The sequence below is a fragment of the Diabrotica undecimpunctata genome, chromosome 3 (genome assembly GCF_040954645.1).
Source record: "Diabrotica undecimpunctata isolate CICGRU chromosome 3, icDiaUnde3, whole genome shotgun sequence".
In the NCBI taxonomy this organism is placed as follows: domain Eukaryota; kingdom Metazoa; phylum Arthropoda; class Insecta; order Coleoptera; family Chrysomelidae; genus Diabrotica; species Diabrotica undecimpunctata.
This window is the reverse complement of record NC_092805.1, coordinates 60740916-60759834: the sequence shown is the minus strand read 5'-3', so window position 1 is coordinate 60759834 and position 18919 is coordinate 60740916. Positions and strand designations below refer to the sequence as shown.

Here is an 18919-nt window from a genome sequence, read left to right as displayed (position 1 = left end):
TTCGGTCCAGGATATACGAAGAATGCGTCGGTACACCCACATTTCGAATGCTTCTAGTTTTCTCGTGAGCGTCTCCGTCAGCGTCCAGGCTTCCACACCATACAGTAAGATCGGAAAAATGTAGCATTTAACTAGACGTAGTTTTAGGGGAAGAGACAAATCCCTGCTTATGAGGAGCTTTTTCATATTGCTAAATGCTGCTCTAGCTCGTTCTATTCTCGCCTTAATTTCTGTGGCCTGTTCCCATTTTGCATTTACGTTGGTGCCAAGGTACACATAAGATTCTACATGGTCAATTAGTATGTTATTTATCCGTAACTGTCGAGCAGGCTGTTGCTTCCTGCTTATCAGCATCCACTTTGTCTTCTTGAAGTTGAGGCTCAGGCCGTATTCCTCACTAACTGAATAAACTCTTTCCATTACCTGCTGTAATTCGTCTATGGTACTGGCAAGGATCACCGTGTCGTCGGCATATCTTATATTGTTCGTTAACTAGCCGTTTATTTTTATGCCTCATTTGCATTTTCCATACATTTGTTAAATATTTCTTCGGAATAAATATTGAATAGGAGTGGGGATAATATACACCCCTGACGGACACCCGTCAGGGGTGTATATTGTGGTTTATTTCCATAAAATATAGTAGTAAATAGAAAAATATTTATACGCTTCTAAAAAACAAAAGAGAAGTCGACAAACCAGTGGAATATTGGAGTTATTAAAAATTTAATTCGCCTTTTTCCAAAACTCACACGTATTTCTTTTCTAAACTAATAATAATTCTATATAATCAAAATAGATGGTATTGTAAACCAAATTGCATTGTGTATTCATACATGAAAAATATAAGGAAGCATATAAAACACTTAAAAAGAATATCAGATATTTATGGAAAATTCTTTAACCTTTCTCTGGTTTTCTGCCAGCATTACCAGTATTGTAAAGATAGGTTAATAAAACAAATACATTAGATCAAGTCTTTATTATTAAACAAACGTAATACTTTGAGAATAATACAAAAACACAATGTAAATATTTTACTACCATATACATATAATTTAAGTTATATAAAAAATATTGAGCTGAAACTACAGTATTCCATAATTGCGTGAACACACAAGTTTAATAGTAAAATGGTAATTTAATTTTAATGTTTTTTTTTTAAATATATGCTTTTGGCAATACAATAACTAATATAAATAAAAATTCGCTTACAAATATTCGCAACATCAATAATTCTTTTTAACTTAAAATAAGGGAAAAAACAATGAATCCTTTTTACAGTTAACAGTTATCAAAAATTGACAATAAAAAAACAATTCAAAGTTACTTCAAGACGGTACTAGAAAATTTGATGTTTTACATATTATTTCCGGATAAGCAATTTACGTTTTTTGCCAATAAACGTGTTTCATCTAGTGCACTGAGGCAACCTGGATCCTAAACAGTATAAAATATCCTATTTCATATTTGGTACCTATATAAATAGCTATTTATTAATAGCGTCAACTTAACGTAACAGAAAAATGGAGAGTTAAAGAAGATTGTGATGAACACCATACAACAATTTCTGGAGGGCAATATATCCCTTAAAAGCAAACAACACAAGAAATAAGTATAAGAATAATAACGAACAACAATTCAAAAATTCAAATAAAATCTTTAAACAGAAAATCAAATAAGCGAAGGAATTGTGCCTATCAGAACAATGCGTAAAAATAGAAAGAATAGAAAAACAACATGGCAGCTACAACATATACAGGAAAATTACAAAAGCAGCTGCCATATACAAGAACAGATGTATTAGAAACATAATGGACAAAAATAACAAAATAATTATACGGTTTTCCATAAGCCCGCCTTCAGTATTTTTGGAACCACTGGAAACACGAAAAAGAGAAGCAGCCCAACATACAGTCAAATAATTGAAAGTGCAGAGAAAATAAATAGATGGGAAGAATATATAAAAGAGCTATTTGAAGGGAAAGAAAAAATGACACAAAAAAACCAACAGGAAGAAATGGACCTGCAATTAGCAAGGAAAAATTAAGAAGCACTAAAACGTATAAAAAATGGTAAAGCCAGGGGACCGTATAAAATACATACAGACATATTAAGACTACTGACACAGAACCACATTGAAAAACTAGTAGAATTATTCAACGAAATCTACGATACTCGGAAAATTCCTAAAGACTGGCTAATATTTGTGTTCATCCCAATATCCAAAAAACCCAATGCAATGAAATGTAAAGAATACAGCACGATCAGATTGATAAACCAGGCTTTAAAACTTGCGAGTGTACAATATTGAGTTAAACGCGTATTTTTCTGAATGATCTAAAACAATGAAGACAACTATTAACGTTTAAAAAATATATTGAAATATATTTCCAGGAGCAGTTGGTTTAAAAAGTCTCATTAAAACGCAAAAGTTCCCGGAAGTTGTAAAAAAGACGTGAAGTTACTGAAAAATTTAAAGATTATAGGCCAGAATAGATTTGATTTTAGCTATCTAAACATACATGTACCTTCTCGGAATATAAACGTTAACAAAATGGCTGCAATGGTGTCGATTTTTACATCTTAGCTGAATACAACCAGAAATCTATTTTCTTTTTAATTTCTTTGGTTATCTGTAAATCAGGATTCAGTTTTTTAAATAAAAACAGTCTAAAAACTAATATCGATTACAAAAATATTGAACAGAGAATTTTACATCTTAAATCCTATGAGTATGTCATCGAACATTTAAAATAACTAAAAATATAAGGCAATTTTGTGTACCTGAGTCTTCACAACAGTCTCGGCAGCTCAAATCTTACTTTTGCGGGTTGATGCTATCGTACGAGGGAGGAACTGTAATAATTAAACAAATTAAAATTCGAAATATAACAGATCCTGAAGTTATGTAACTAGAGATCAAAACACAATCTGTCATTTTTTAAAAACAAAAAAAAAGAATTTGTTTATTTTTTTATGTCATACTAGTTTATTATTGTGTTTATATTGCTTAGTTACCAACTACGTAATAGTGTACTTTATGCCCATACAAACAAAAAGATAACTTCTTAGAAACATCTTTATTTAACAACATTTCAAAACATTATTTAGAACTAACATAAAACTGACAATTCTGAAAGGATCCCGTGATATTTAGATTACCCGCGGCAAACGTTTCATAGCTTGGGTGTCAAGTTTCTGTAAGGATACGCCGGATCCAGAAGGTATGCCTGCTAGCATTCTTGAAACCCCACTCTTTGAAGATATCCTGTCCTCTAAATATCTTTCAGCAACCGACGTACTCTTCCATCCACCGTCGCGCTTCAACGTGGTCATACTGGCTCCAGCTTCTGCCAGAAGAGTTGCAAAAAAAGCCTTTTTTCTGAAGAACCACGAAGTCGTAAAGACATGTAATCCCGTACTACGTTTTTTGTCGCTGGTACGTTTACGACGAAAACTGATTTTCTATCTTCTTGTCTCGAAACCCACCAAATATAAAAAAAATATTAATGCTACTTTGTTCATTAAAAATATTTCGTTCGGTGCTTCGTGAATAAATTTTAAAACATTTTCTCTAGACAATACTCTAGACTTTTTTGGCTGGTAGCTTTTCGAGCCTTGCTTCAAATATTCGATCAATTTATGGTAATATGTTAATATTCTTATTTACGATTAAAGTCTTCTTTACCATTGAATATTTGGACCACAGAGAACTCAGAGAAAATGTTTCAGCGATATCGGCAAATTATACAAGTAGCACAGTTTCAATAATGTGTTCTGTTTTCTGTAATCCAGTGCTGTCATTTTTCATATTCCTTGTCGTAGTCATCTCTCGACTTATGTGGTAGTAACTTTTGCGTTGCTTTTTCCGCTTTTTTAAAATTTGGTTAGGGATATCAAAAATATCTTCCATTTTCACGGTTTCAGTTTGACACGTTTGACAGCAATTCCGTAGCGTAGCAACATAACAAGGACGATAGAATGTCTACTAGTAAACATATTGTCAAAATGAAATCGAATTTTCGGATTTTTTAGAACATATTTATTTGTAGAAGCAATAACGAACTAGTATGACATAAAGGTTTGTATGCACCGCGGGTATTAATAGATGTATATGCCCTCGGGCGACTTACAACAACTTACGACATCTGTAACATCGTCGTCCTCTGGCATAAACATCTATTTAATACCCTTGGTACATAAATAACTATTAAAGACTGACAACCGTCAACGTCTGCGTCTCGATTGCTCAGAAACAAGTCGGGACGCGAATGTCAAGCGGCCAGTTTTCATATAGTATGCACCAGTCAGTATCCACAAACAAAAATTTACAATTCGCCTCTATCAATGCAAGCATAAAAAACAGTTATCCACTTCATAAGACTCATTTCTCTTTTAAGTTTATTTCCTTTTGTGATGGTAGAAATATGAGAGTAAGCTACTGGCACATTACTTCTATTGTTTCTCGAACAATAATGGAAATATAGCTCGGTGAGATCCGAAAAGCAAATGCGAGTGAGCGGAGTGTTTCCCCTGTAGCCAACATAAAATGTATTATAAATTGCAATTGTATCAAACTATTGTTATGCTATTAATTATTTTTTTAATAAAATAAAAGGCAGATATCGAGCACAGTTTTTATTAAATCTTTTCCAAGTACTTTCGCTCCTAGAGCATCTTCAGAGGCATTTCGTCAAAATTAAGCTATCCAACAATATATGGTGAATGTCATAAACATTAACTGTACATTTACACAACACGAGACAAAGGAAAAACAGTTTAAAAATTATTATAAATTCGAAGAAGCTGCATATTGAATGACATCAGGAGAGAAAATATTCTCTTCTATTTCTATTCTCTATTCTATTAAGCCTCCTTCAAGCTGGCATGCGACAAAATCACGTAGCTGGACTCATGGGAGTACCCAAAGTGTTATAGTTGATTATGGCGGTTTTTTAAAGATACCGAGAGTCCATTTCAGCAACATCCAGGACGGCCCAATATTGATATTTAGTTTTAATCATTAGAAGATAATATACAATTACATAATCTGAATTGGTTACCAACTTTCAGCGGGGGCATCAAGTAACTATAGATTGAGATCTTGTGCTCTGAAAGTTCTGCAGTACTTCGATACCATTATTCAAGCTATTGTTCTTATATTTGTAGATGTTATTGGCAAAAACTATTAGCTTATGTATACTAATGCTCGTCCGTATTTCGCACGTACTTTGTCAAACTGGTTGACCAACGAGTGTATTGCATGTCCAGTACAATTCCAATATCTCAATCCTATTGAATATGCATGTTCAACAACGAATTACTCCACATATAACATTCACAATGTATTTATTAGCTTTTGAAAGTTGCTTATAACAAAATGGACAAATTTACCTCAAGCGCACATGAGCACTATTAGCCCAATCTGGTTAAAAAAGGTCGAAAAATTATTCGCAGATATCTGAAGCTTTTAAGAGGTAGGTGGGGGTTACTAGATGACGAATAGTTAAAAAAGTACTCGTATTTTTACCTTGCTTTTTTTTAAACAATAATTTATGGTCACAGTTTGATTTTTTGTCTATAAGTTTTTTCCCTTATATTTTACATAAACAATATTTATATAATTTTTTTATATCCAGAATATCTTTATTTTCCCGTTTTTTAAATTACAATTGATAAATAACTTGCAAAAAAGCAGGTTTTTTGCACTAATTTATAAATTTTATTAACTTTTTTATTAACAAAATAAAATGTAATTTTGAACATCGAGGAATTACCATCTTTTAAATTTATGCGAAATTTCCCCCGATTGGTCAAATAGTTTAAAAGTTATTTCATTTATTTATCCCCGAGGCTAAATATTTAAACCATTGAACTTGCTCTATTAATGATGCTAGACACATTTAGTAAATTTCATGGGATTCTTTAAGACTTACTTTCTCAGAAATTAAATGCATATTGCGTTTTCATCGAAATTATTTACAAATTAAACGTTTGAAAAAGGGGTATGTTTTCTACTTATAAACATCACTAATAACTAGCATCATTAATAGAGCAAGTTAAATAGTTTAAATATTTAGCATCAGGGATAAATAAATTAAACACCTTTTAAACTATTAGACCGATCGGGGAGAAATTTTGCACAAATTTAAAAGATGTTAATTTCTCGATGTTCAAATGTATTAAGTACATTTTTTTTTGTTAATAAAAAAATTAATAAAATTTATAAATTAGTGCAAAAAAACCTGTTTTTTTGCAAATATCTCCGTAAATTATTTATCAATCTTAATCTAAATTTATCAATTTTAATTTAAAAAATGGGTAAATAAAGATATTCATGATATAAAAAAATGATATAAATATTGCATAATGTAAAATATAAGGGAAAAACTTATAGACAAAAAATCAAATGGTGACCATAAATTATTGTTTAAAAAAAAAAACGCAAGGTAAAAATACGAGTACTTTTTCATCTATTCGTCATCTAGTAACCCCCTCATATGTCTTAAAAGCTTCAGATATGTGCGAAAAATTTTGCCGTGAAATCGATGATTTTTGCATAACCAGACTGGGCTATATCGTTTTGAGTAAAGCCGATAGATGTAGAGGTGTAATAAACAAACTTGGAGTTCATACTTTATATTAAAGTTAATTTTTTTCAATGTCGAAAATTTTTGTACATCATAAATTTTTTATTTTTTTTTATCTATAAAAAACTTAATTATTTTTTTTAATTTTAACAAATGTATTGTATATTAAACAAGTTAAAGAAAATTTATTATTAATTATCTAAATTAGTTTTAGAACAGGTGTCATCCTTTTTAAATAAAGCTGATCAAGATATATATCTTCACGTTATCTCATCTTACGAGGCCACTAGACTTCATACACCCATGTTGCTACACTCAATTTTATTTGTTGTCAATTTCACTTTCTATACGCAGATTACCTACCATTTCGGTGTATGCTTGTATATAAAATGTATTCCTAATCTTGCATCTGAATTATACTAGACTATTAACGAAAAAAAAGCTACTGAAACTAATATTTACTTACGTTGTTCCGTTTGTGGAGCTGAAGGTGCCGAAGGAAACCCAGCTGCTTCTTGTGCTTTTCCAGAGTATTCTACAATATAATTATGATATTAAATTTAATATTTTTGACTCCTAAGTCTTACAAAATACATCGAGACACAGAAAAACGACATATTTGGTATTTATATCCAACTAAAACAGTATTAAATATAATTGTCACGAAATATCACTTTTGAACTAATAATTACGACATATTGTTTAGTCTACAATAGTGAAAGTTTCCTGGATTGGTGCAGATTCAAAGTTTGAAACATTCGAATACTGTATACTGGTATTTAAATTCAAGCAATTTTAACATGTCGAATGTCCCTTTCCGGATGAATCTACATTTTTTTCACGATCTTCAGGTATAAGTACACAATTGGATCTACCATACATAATTTAAATTTATATGTTGTTTTTCGAAAAAAAAAAAAAACCTTTAATTTTGTTTAACTTACTATCGGTTAACTGTATTATAATGCGTGTAGAATTATATAAATATTCTCACCTATTGTAGGAGGGGCCCCATAGGCACCTGATGGATAACCCTGTGGTGGATAAGCTCCAGAAGATTGTGGGAATGGTTGTGTTGGGGCTGGAGGATAAGCGCCAGGAGGAAATTGACCAGCAGGAGGATATTGTGGACCACCGTTCCAACCGGCACCGTTCGCTGGTGGAGGTTGATTAATGGGATAAGAGGGACCGATTGGATATGGAGTAGGATTAGGACTACCAAAGCCTCCGATTGGTGCTTGCTGGTTTATGTCGATATTTCCTACTTCTATAGAACTTTCGATGACTAGGTTACTGTGAACGTTCGGAAGTTTGGCAATTATCTAAAAATTAATCTTTCTTATATGCCAATAATTTACAAACATAACTAATTCAACAAACACTACTACAGTTTTATATATATTTTTTTGATTAAAGAACAGTTTTTAGATTTTTACATTTCAAAACGGTTTTATAGCTTACTTAATTAGATAGTCTAAAATAAAGTAGTCATGTAAAATGATTAAGATAAAAAATTGAACAAATTTTTGTCAAATAGAATTATCACTCAATATATACCATAAAATATTTTCTCCTATCCAACAAAATTCTTAATGAACTATGAAATAAATCTGAAATTTGCTCTGTAGATTGTCTATAGACAGGTTAACAGAAGAATTAAATCGACTAGCATTTACCATACTATTTGCGTCCTTACGCAACTTAATATTATCCCCATAAAGGATATAACGTAGCTTGTGAATTTAAATTTTTTTAATAACAGCAGACATCAGACAAAATAGTATCGATATAAACAAAGGAGGTTCTTTTTCTGGATTTTCTTAATACTTTTAGATATTTATATGGCTCTGCAATGTAGAGATTAAGCCATACACTACCAGTAAATACTAGGTTTGTTTTCATCTTCGTTGATAACTTGAATATAACAACTGATTTTTTGCTATATATATATATATATATATATATATATATATATATATATATATATAAACTAAGGTACACTCGAAGAGTGGTGGGTTTTTCGGTCAAAGTGGAGAAATAAGACAAAGAAGGTGGCTACTTCATCTATTTATTGAAGACGTTTCGCTTTCTGCTCAGAAAGCATCATCAGTTCATCTAAAAAGAACAATATGAAACCAAACATCCATAGAGTTACAACATAAAGTTACAACAAAAGTGTGTTACCTTACAAAGACATGTAGCAGTCAATGATGTTAAAAATATGAAAAAGCTTACGAAACTGGACATTCAGAGTTAACGTTGTATAAAACAATTAATTGAAACTAGGTATAGTTTGCAATTTACCAAAATTAGCACAGCAAAAGAACATGTGATAAACATACATGTATAAAAAAGTTATTATAAAAACTTAAGTAAAAAACATTAAGGTTTATTTTAAAGTGTAAAGAACTAGAAAGATCATAAGAATGCACTTCCAACAAATTTATTTAATAAATTAGATTTTAATTTTAACTTTAGGTAACATTATAAGTTATTTAAGATTAATAGTAATAAGATAAAATGAAGTTACCAGTCTTTAGCTTACTGAGTCTCGCCGATAAATGAATTTACAGGTTTAACACCCACGCAAACAACGTGAAGAGAAGTGGCCTTGAGGTCAAAATGACATAAACAGCAAGGCAACCTACCAACCTCTATATAATAAGGCGGTATATTCAAAGAATGTGATAAATTTGGTTGACAGCTTGTCGTTAAAAAACCAAACAATGAAAGGAAAAGGTGGTTACGATCACCATTTACCCCACAGTGATTGATCTGTCAACAAAGAACAAAGAATGCGAAGTCAATCCAAAATATCATATATTATAATATTATGACGTCACTAGTTAGCCAGCTAACAGGTGAAGATTAATACAACTTCCACAGTCCAAAGGTTCAAACATTTAGGACCGTAATGAAAAAGATTCTATGAATCAATTTCAGTTTAAATTTTATCAAATAAGTTCATCAAAAAGAACAATTACTTAATTATGTAAAAGTGATATTGACAAATATTAATAAAATATAAGTTGATAAATCTTAGTTAAGGAAGGAATAATTTATTTTATTTTATTTTTATTTAAATTTATTATATGAAAATGTAATAACGAAACCCCAATGTGGGACAAAATTTAAGTAAACAACATATCAAGCCAAATTCTGTAAAATTAATGCATGATAAATTTGACTCAAATTACTAATGTCGGTTCTCTTATTAAGGGTATTAGCATGTTTTAATATTGAACACATTTCTAAAAACTGTCTTTTAAAGAGATTGCGTTCAATGCCAAGAATTTTATTCATTAAAGTTTACTTCGTGCTTAGTGTTAATAGCATGTTGGGCAAGAGCACAAGTATGCTTAGATAAATTGATATCACTGCGGTGTGTCGTAAGACGCCCTCTCAGTGATCTCCCTGTCTGACCGATGTAACATGAGTCACACTCAGCACAAGGTATATGATATATTACATTAACTGAATTTCTCCTCTTTGACAGAAAAACCCACCACTCTTCGAGTGTACCTTAGTTTATTTTGGATTGACGGTCGTACTCCTTTTCTCTCTCTCTCTCTCTCTCTCTCTATATATATATATATATATATATATATATATATATATATATATATAGCACACCTTTATATTATACATTTATTACATGATTCGAAAATTAATCTAACAAAATGTTGAAAATACTAATTCCAAGTGTTCATGAAAAAATATATCTGTTAATTTTCTTAGTTAGGCAAATGGCAAATTTGTTATACACCAGCGATATCCCTGAACTCGAAAATGGAACAATCGCAACATTTGCGGACGACAAAGCTGTTAGTGGGAAATAATCATGAAGAAGCTGCAAGAAATCTACAATCTTCAGTGAACCAGATCGATGATTGGACCAAAAACTGAAGGATAACATTGAATGAGACAAAATCAGTGCATGTGAATTTCACTAATAAGAAAAGGCAATATGTGTCAATTGAAATAAATGACACCCAGATACCTTTGCAAAGGAACTTACACTGAAATACAAAAAATTATACTGATTGCGTGGTAGAAACTCAGCTCTCCATAGATAATAAACTTTTGATCTATAAACAAATACTTAGACCGGTATGGTCATACGGTGCTCAGCTCTGGGGTTGTGCCAGCAAGAACAATATTTTCAAGATACAGCGTCGATGCCCCTTTGTTAGTTGAAAACAGCTACATTCACCGAGACTTTGAAGATGTAGACTGCTGAAGAGATAACACCTAAGGAATTGTTCCAACAATCATGAGCAAAGATTGCATCAACATGTGAATATCGAGGCTCTCAAACTCCTGATGAGATTGCAGTGTAAAACACACCTCTAAGAGGTGTTTTATTAAAAGAAAAAATAATAATAATAATAAGGAAAAAAACTAATAAAAAAAATTGTATCAAAATTAGGGAAGGCTTTAACCCATTAAGCGCCATTGATGCGAAAGGAACGCAACATTTTGAAAGGAATTTTTTTTAGAAAATTCTTCAGGTGTTTTAATTCTTAAAGGTTTATTGATATTGAAATATATTTTATAGAACAAATATATTTAATTGTTTATATATTATAAATGATTTACTTCAGCAATTTTTTACAAGACTCGTCAATCTCGTCATGACCGTATCTTGTAAAATTTTTACTTTGATTGTAATATAATGGTTTACATGATTTTTATAAAGTATAAACTATATATTTAGCGATAATCAACCAAATAAATTAAATAACTTGATCAAGAAGAAGTTACATGTATTCAAACGTATTGTTGCGTTTCCGCCGCAATATGCCGGAATGTGCTATATCTAGGTAAATGCATTACCGCCTATGTGACAAATTGAACATAACCATATTTGAATAGTTCAGTCTTATCTAGAGCGTTGTAGCATATACAGCAATAATTGTGTTTTCCTGTGTTGTTGCGGACAAAATAATATGAGTTATGGCAAAAATAAGTGAAAAGATAATTATGATCGGAATAGACCTCTTACTATTCAAGAATTGGAAGCTGCTATCGAAGAAATTAAAAATGGAACCGAAATTGATTCAGTAATAATACCACCAGACGTCGTTAAGCTTACCACTGAGGAAAAAATAGATGACGATTTGTTGGAAGGTATTATATAGGTATTATTATATAAAATACTATTGTGTAACTTTTATTTTTTTATTACTTATAGGGCATGCTAAGTCTCAAGACATCCCGGGGACATTCAAATTGTTGGTTCGGAACAACACAAATGACTTTGAAAAAAATTATAATGAACCTTCTATAAGCCAGTATACTTCAAGGAGGGCAAAATGTGTTCCAGCAAAATACAAACTGAAGCAAAAGAGACCCTGTATAAAGTAATATAACGAAGTCGCAACAGCATATTCAAAAATAACGTATAAAGAACATGTTTAGGTAAATCACCCATTGAAATATTATATAATTTTTTTGACGAGGAATTGTTAGACATTATTTTAAAATATGCCAAGGACAACAATCGCCATGATTTTACAATGACAGTAACTGATTTAAAGAAATTTATTGCTATTATGATCTTGTCTGGATATCACACGTTGCCACAAATGGAGATGTATTGAGTTGAGATGAGGACAAGGGAGTACCATTGATTAAAAATTGTATGAGTCAAAATAGGTTTCGCAATATAAAAAAAATATACATGTATCTGATAGTGGTCAACTTGACAAGCAATATAAGCTTGATAAATTGCGCCCATTATTTGGTAAAAGAAACGAGGAAATGGTTCCTTATTTTGGTAGACACCTCGAAAAACTGTTCATCAAAGGGAAGCCTGTTCGCTTCTATTTTAAAATGTGGTGTTTGTTCTCAAGATGGATATTTATTTCAGTTTAATCCATATGCTGGGGCACGAGAACACAAAAATGATATGTGACTGGGAGAAGATGTTGTAATAGATCTATTAAGAGTTATTGAATTACCTTCTCAACACAGAAGTTTTTGACATTTTTTTCGCCTTTTAAATTATTTCAATATCTTACAGAAAATAATATTCACGTCACAGGAACAGTGCGGGAAAATAGAATCCAAAAGTGTCCTTTAGATAGTTCAAATGATTTAAAAAAAGGGGGCAGATGTGCTTTCGATATTTGATAAGATAAAATCCAAAATTGGTGTCGTCAAATGGAATGACAATTCAATCGCTATTATGATGTCCAAAAATATACTACTAAATCCAATTCACCAGGTTAAACGGTATGATAGAAAACAACGAAAAGAAGTAAGTGTAGACCAGCCATTTCTAGTAAAAGAATAGAACAAGAATATAGGTGTTGATCTACATGATAACGTTATACGGAATCATCATGTAAGAGTAAGAGGAAAGAAAGGGTGGTGGTCTCTTTTTATAAATACTATAGACAGTACAATCGTCCACGCATGGAAAATTTATAAATTCGCAAATGACTCTACAATATTGCAATTACAGTTTCGCTCTTATATTGTTATGGCGCTAATAAAATGAGAAGGTAATTTATTCTCAGCCAGCGAAGATTAGGAAACATTAGCTCCTAAATACAAAGGACGAACAACGCCAAAAAATTCAGAATTACCGAAAGAAATGAGAACTGACAAAGTGAAACACATCGTAATACGGCACTCTGGAAAGTCAAGAAAAAGATGCAGACAATGTAAAAGCCAAACCATATATGTGTCAAAAGTGTAATGTACATTTATTTACACTCTGCATGTTTTGGCAGTTTCCATAAATTGTAATATTAAGTTTTATAGTTTTTTACAAATATTTTATTTAGTTTTACTTCTTTTATACTTTTAATTTTGAAATAAATCTCATAATCCATAAAAGTGTATTTCAATAATTTCTTAACATATTCCGCCATTGATACGAAAACGCAACATTATTTTTTAAGAACATCCTGTAACCTAAAAAATAATTAAATCCAAATTTGTCTTTAAAACACCGTAAATAACTAACCCTAATCTTATTTTTATGACTGGTGCGTCAACTAAGTAGAATAAGATATTACACTATTAGACCAGGGAAATAAGCAAAAAAAGTACCCTGTTTGTGAAACTCGTCCGGCCAAGCAACTGACAGTTGTTTTGAGTAGTATGGACCTCTACAACAAGAACCTATATGTTTCCTGCACTCGATTTTTTGGACTTAATTAAGTATTAACAAATAATTTTCGCTATTTTCGTATATCAGCCAAAAGTATAGCGTGTGAAACAAATTTGAGAAGAGAAGAAACTTATAAGTCATATAAAAACCTTCAAAATGGCGTTTTCTAAACGTTCCTATCCTTATTTGTTGCTTGGAAAATTGCAAAATAAGTCAAAAATTTCAGGTTTTCATAAATATTAATAAGTTTTTTTAAAATAAACTTATAACCTTCATATTACACACAATGTTGGGTCTTGTGGTGCTTAAAATAAGATCAAAATTTTACGTTGATCCGTCAAAGAGTTTAAAAGTTATTTAATTTGTTTATCCCAAATAAAATTTTTTTGCAACAATATAAGTCAGAAAATTAAATAGGTATATTAAATATACGGATAGATTCTAGAAGAAAAAGATTTATTTTATTAATATTATTTAAAAAAAAATGAGGAAAAATAATTTTAAATATTGCAAAATAATTTGGCAAAAACATGTCAATTTTTTGCTTATAAAAAATTACATATAACTTTTTAACCATAGACTGCAATTATTGATTTTTTCATATTTTGGCAGCCTGACGTTTTTTTAAAAAAAAAAAAAGTTTACCTTGGACATTTTGGGACGAAGTTAGTGACAATTAAGAGACCTTATTACTGTCATCTGAAAGATGACCCTAATAAGGTCAAACCCTAAAACCTCAAAGATTGCATTTTAATGGAATCGTTCACAAAGCTTCAAAATTGTGGTCCGCTTTGAAACTAGTGAGAGCGCAGGAGCGGAAACGCGCTGTTAACTGTATCTCTGTTTCTTGTTTATAGATTTTGACGTTTCTTTTTAATTTGTATGTACTTTTTGCGTACATTACGAATATGAATTATTTAAATAATTAGGTTGTTAAATAAACCATCTAATTTGTTTAAACAATTTTTATTTCAGTTTTTATTTTTTTTATGAATATTTGAGATAATTTTTAATGTAAAAAATAAATATTTATGATTAATATAATGTGATTACTAATATTTCTTCTAAAAAATCTCAAAGAAAAATTAAAGATTTTCATCAATGGAAAAATCATCTTAATGAAAACATTTTCATGTCAACCTATTTATTTATTTATTTTTATTTATTTATTTAACACTTTTTAACAAATTATAAAAAAATATATAATATGTTTTGCTTGAAAATTACTTTCTTTTAATAATTTGAATTATTCGAAGACGTTATTCTTTAATTGTTTTTCAATAGGATAGGTTTTTCAGTTTTCAATAGGATATACATCAAATTTAAAAAACAAAAAATATGAGGTGAAAGTTTTCAAAATAGGTTCAAAATGCACAAGAACATTTTGATTTGATATAGCATAGGTCAGTTTAAAATATTCATGAACAAATTTAAACCGTTGCGTTTCGGGATATATAGACTTGTCAAACATCTAAACTTTAACGTTCAAAACACATTGCTTACTTTTTACCCATAAGATGAATCTTATTTTAATCCAAAGAATATTATGCTATAAAATCAACATTACAGAAAAAAGTTAACCCAAAGTTTACCACGGGAAGCTGTTTATTTATAACAATTTTTCAACAAATAAAAAATTTCATCTGTGTTTGAACTATTTAACTATTTATTGCAAGTACCCACGCGTAAAACGCAACGGTATATCAATTTGTTTACATAATTATCATAAATATTTATTTTTTACAATAAAAATTACCTCAAATATTCCTAAAAAAATAAAAACTAAAAAAAAAATTGTTTAAACAAATTGGATGGTTTATTTAACAACCCAATTATTAAAATAATACATATTCGTAATGTACGCAAAAATTACATACAAATTAAAAAAGAAACATTGAAATCTATAAACAAGAAACAGAGATACAGTTAACAGCTCCTTCCCCCTCCTGCGTTTCAAAGCCGACCAATTTTGAGGACCACAATTTTGAAGCTTTGTGAATGATTCCATTAAAATGCAATCTTTTTCGAATTTTTCACGTTAAAACCTTAAAGTATGTTCTTTCAGATGACTCTAATTAGATATTTTAATTGTTATAAACGAAGCTACTATCAATTTATAAAAAAAGGCACCAACTTAGTCCCAAAGTGTCCTAGGTCAACTTTTTTTTCTTTTAAATTTGTAAAAAAATTCAGGCCGTCAAAATATGAAAAAATCAGTTTATTGTAGTCAATAGTTAATTCTAATTGTTTATAGGTAAAGAATTGACATGTTTTTGCCAAATTATTTTGCAATATTTAAAATTATTGACGTGACAACGTCTTAAATTAGGTTGTGGCTCGGAGTCACTCATGAAAAAGTGTAACGCCCGCTCACGTCTGTTACGATGAGTCACCGAACGAGAGAGAGGCCCGCCGGACCGGCGAATGCCTTGCGTCTCTCTCCCACTCAAACATGATCGGTCCGCTGCGCGCGCCGCACTAGAGAATTAGGCGCGTTGAATCGGTGCGTGCTTGTGTCTCTGTCTTTCTCGAGCGTTCTTGGCGTTGGAAAACCGAGAAAGCGTCATAATACAAGTTCACAAGTGTGGTTAAAGTATCGTCAGCTGTGTCTGTAGTGAAAATGTGGAGTGCTTAGATTCGTCATTTACAACAACTACAACAATAAAGGTAAATAATTGTACACTAATATTTCATTATCGTAAACTATGATTGATTGATTAATTGTTAGATTGACACAAAAGTTGAGAAACTGAGTTTATAGGTTATGTAATACTATTGACAAATGTTGATAGTGTTAAGTAAATTATTAGTTTAAATCACTCTGCAATCAATCGTAATTCAGTCGATTGAGAAGAAACAGCGCGTTTCAACTGCAAACAACTATTGTGCAATTTAATAATATTCATATCAATAAATATTCTACCGAGAAAAAGACGTTGTCACGTAAAATCTTTGCCCGTAAAACCGACTTTACAGGCAACCGATTTTTTTTCCTCATTTTTTTTTAAATAATATTCATAGAATAAATATTCTTCTTTTAGAATCTATCCGTATATTTAATATACCTATTTAATTTACTAACTTATATTCTTGTAAAAAAATTTATTTTGGGATAAACAAATTAAATAACTTTTAAACTCTTTGACCGATCGACTTGGAATCTTAACCTTATTTTAAGCACCACAAGACCCAACATTGTGTGTAATATAAAGGTTATAAGTTTATTTAAAAAAAAGTTATTAAAATTGATAAAAAAACGAAATTTTTGACTTATTTTGCAACTTTCCAAGCAACAAATAAGGATAGGAACGTTTAGAAAACGCTTTACTTTTTGCTGATAGACGAAAAAATCGAAAATTTATTCGTTTTTTGATCTTAATTTGTTAATAATTAATTAAGTACAAAAAATCGACTGCAGGAAACATATAGGCTCTTGTTATAGAGGTCCATACTATTCAAAATAACTGTCGGTTGCCTGGCCGGACGAGTGTCACGAAAAAAGCTTATTTCCCTGGGCTATATCACAGATTATCATAAATAAGATTTTTGTTCACTCTTATTAGGACTATAAGAGGCTTTATTATTTATCTTTATGTATTCAATATATTATACTTAAAAGGCAAATTATTGCCACGTTTTGTATGTTAACGAAGGCCGACCTACCTTGTATGTATAGTTTACTTTAAACAATTTACACTGCGTAAAGTTTGGAATTGAAAAACTACTCGGTAACTGCACTGGTAATGTAAACGTATGTTCTCCATGGGCTCCTACTCCAACTTCATTTATGTCTGCCGCTAAGTTCTCAACTGTTTTCACTTCGGCAGATGCCGTCTGCCTACAGGTAATTAACTGAAAGAAAAATATCATAACACAGTTAAGGTATATATTGCTACATGTATAGCATAAAATACAAATTATTCTTTAGCTGTAGTACAGCCAGAACTCGGCCACAATTAGTTTTTTGATATTTTTGCACATACTGTTAAATGACCTAACTGGATAACCAAGAATTTTTTTTATTTTATAATGTCTTCCGAACCACTGGGTTACACGACAACAATGGAAAAATACATAATAAGGTTAAAAAAGTTACAATATTACCTACATGCTAACATAAAAGGAGGACTGACATAATTTGAGATACATTTTAATTTAAATATTTTTATGCCTATAGCCTTTAAAAACTCTATAACGTTGTTTATTATTGTCTCTGTTTTTTTCTTGTTTCCTGGAATATTTCACATTCGTTTTGGAATGTTTGACTGCAATGTTGGTTTGACAAGTACTTGGCCGATGGTTACGATTGGCAGTTGTATGCACTGACAATGGGACGTAGAGGAATATCGGGTTTCAGATGAATTTTGGGTAGACCATATATTTGAGGTATTCTGGAAGACTTTTCACGAGGAAATAGAGATTGTTTTATGCCAACTGAAAGAGAGGTTTTATTGATAATGGCTTTTGTCGTTTTCTCCAGATTGGATTATTAGAAATTGGTCTGTAGTCTGGAGTATTAATAAGATTTAAGAGTTATTAATATAAGAAGTGTTTAGGATGACGGTGGCATTGCCTTTATCGACGGGAAGAATTACTAGATTTGGATTTGACTGAAGTTCAAATCAGTTAACCAATGAAGCCATCGGTTAAAATTAAATGAACAATAGTGTTCTTACAGTTTTTCTTGTATTTTTTTGTTTCGTTTCACTTGTTTAGTTGTTAAGCTTTAATGTTAAGTTATCGTAGAGTTTTCATAACATCTTTAATAAAAAAAACCTACAAATTGTTTTTGTAAGTATGAACCCTTTTGGTTGTTTACTTATATTCTAAAATCTTTTTTATTTGTAGTGAACTGATGATGCTTTTAAAAATAACAGCGAAACGTATTCGAAAAATCAATACAGTAGTTGACGACTTTCATTTGCCAATTATTGACCGATAAAATCTCTGCTATTCAACCTGCTATATATATATATATATATATATATATATATATATATATATATATATATATATATATATATATATAGATCTAGCGGTTAATGTGGGCCCCGTACTAAAACGGTATTATACTAACTCCAGGAGAATATACACCGTGTATATTATTATCTGGGTAGCGCTTTATATAGACTCCGACCATCACGTAGGATTAAATGAACTCCGTAATAGGGTAAAACACTTTTGGGATCCGTATGTATTCTTC

The 18919-nt window shown here is 30.7% G+C and overlaps 1 protein-coding gene across 2 annotated transcripts in view; it reads right to left on the bottom strand.

The window, feature by feature from the left end:
- Positions 1 to 1024: 1024 nt before the first annotated feature.
- The window catches only part of LOC140436846 (arrestin domain-containing protein 3-like), a 66311-nt gene continuing 48416 nt past the window's right edge, over positions 1025 to 18919 (bottom strand). For both annotated transcript variants that reach the window (XM_072525983.1, XM_072525982.1), the window contains exons 6-9: positions 17380 to 17568; positions 7588 to 7915; positions 7060 to 7128; positions 1025 to 2859 (exon numbers count right to left, since the gene is read on the bottom strand). In XM_072525983.1, coding sequence (XP_072382084.1) covers positions 2822 to 2859; positions 7060 to 7128; positions 7588 to 7915; positions 17380 to 17568 — 624 coding nt within the window. In that variant the 3' untranslated portion in view covers positions 1025 to 2821. The remainder of the gene's footprint in view (positions 2860 to 7059; positions 7129 to 7587; positions 7916 to 17379; positions 17569 to 18919) is intronic.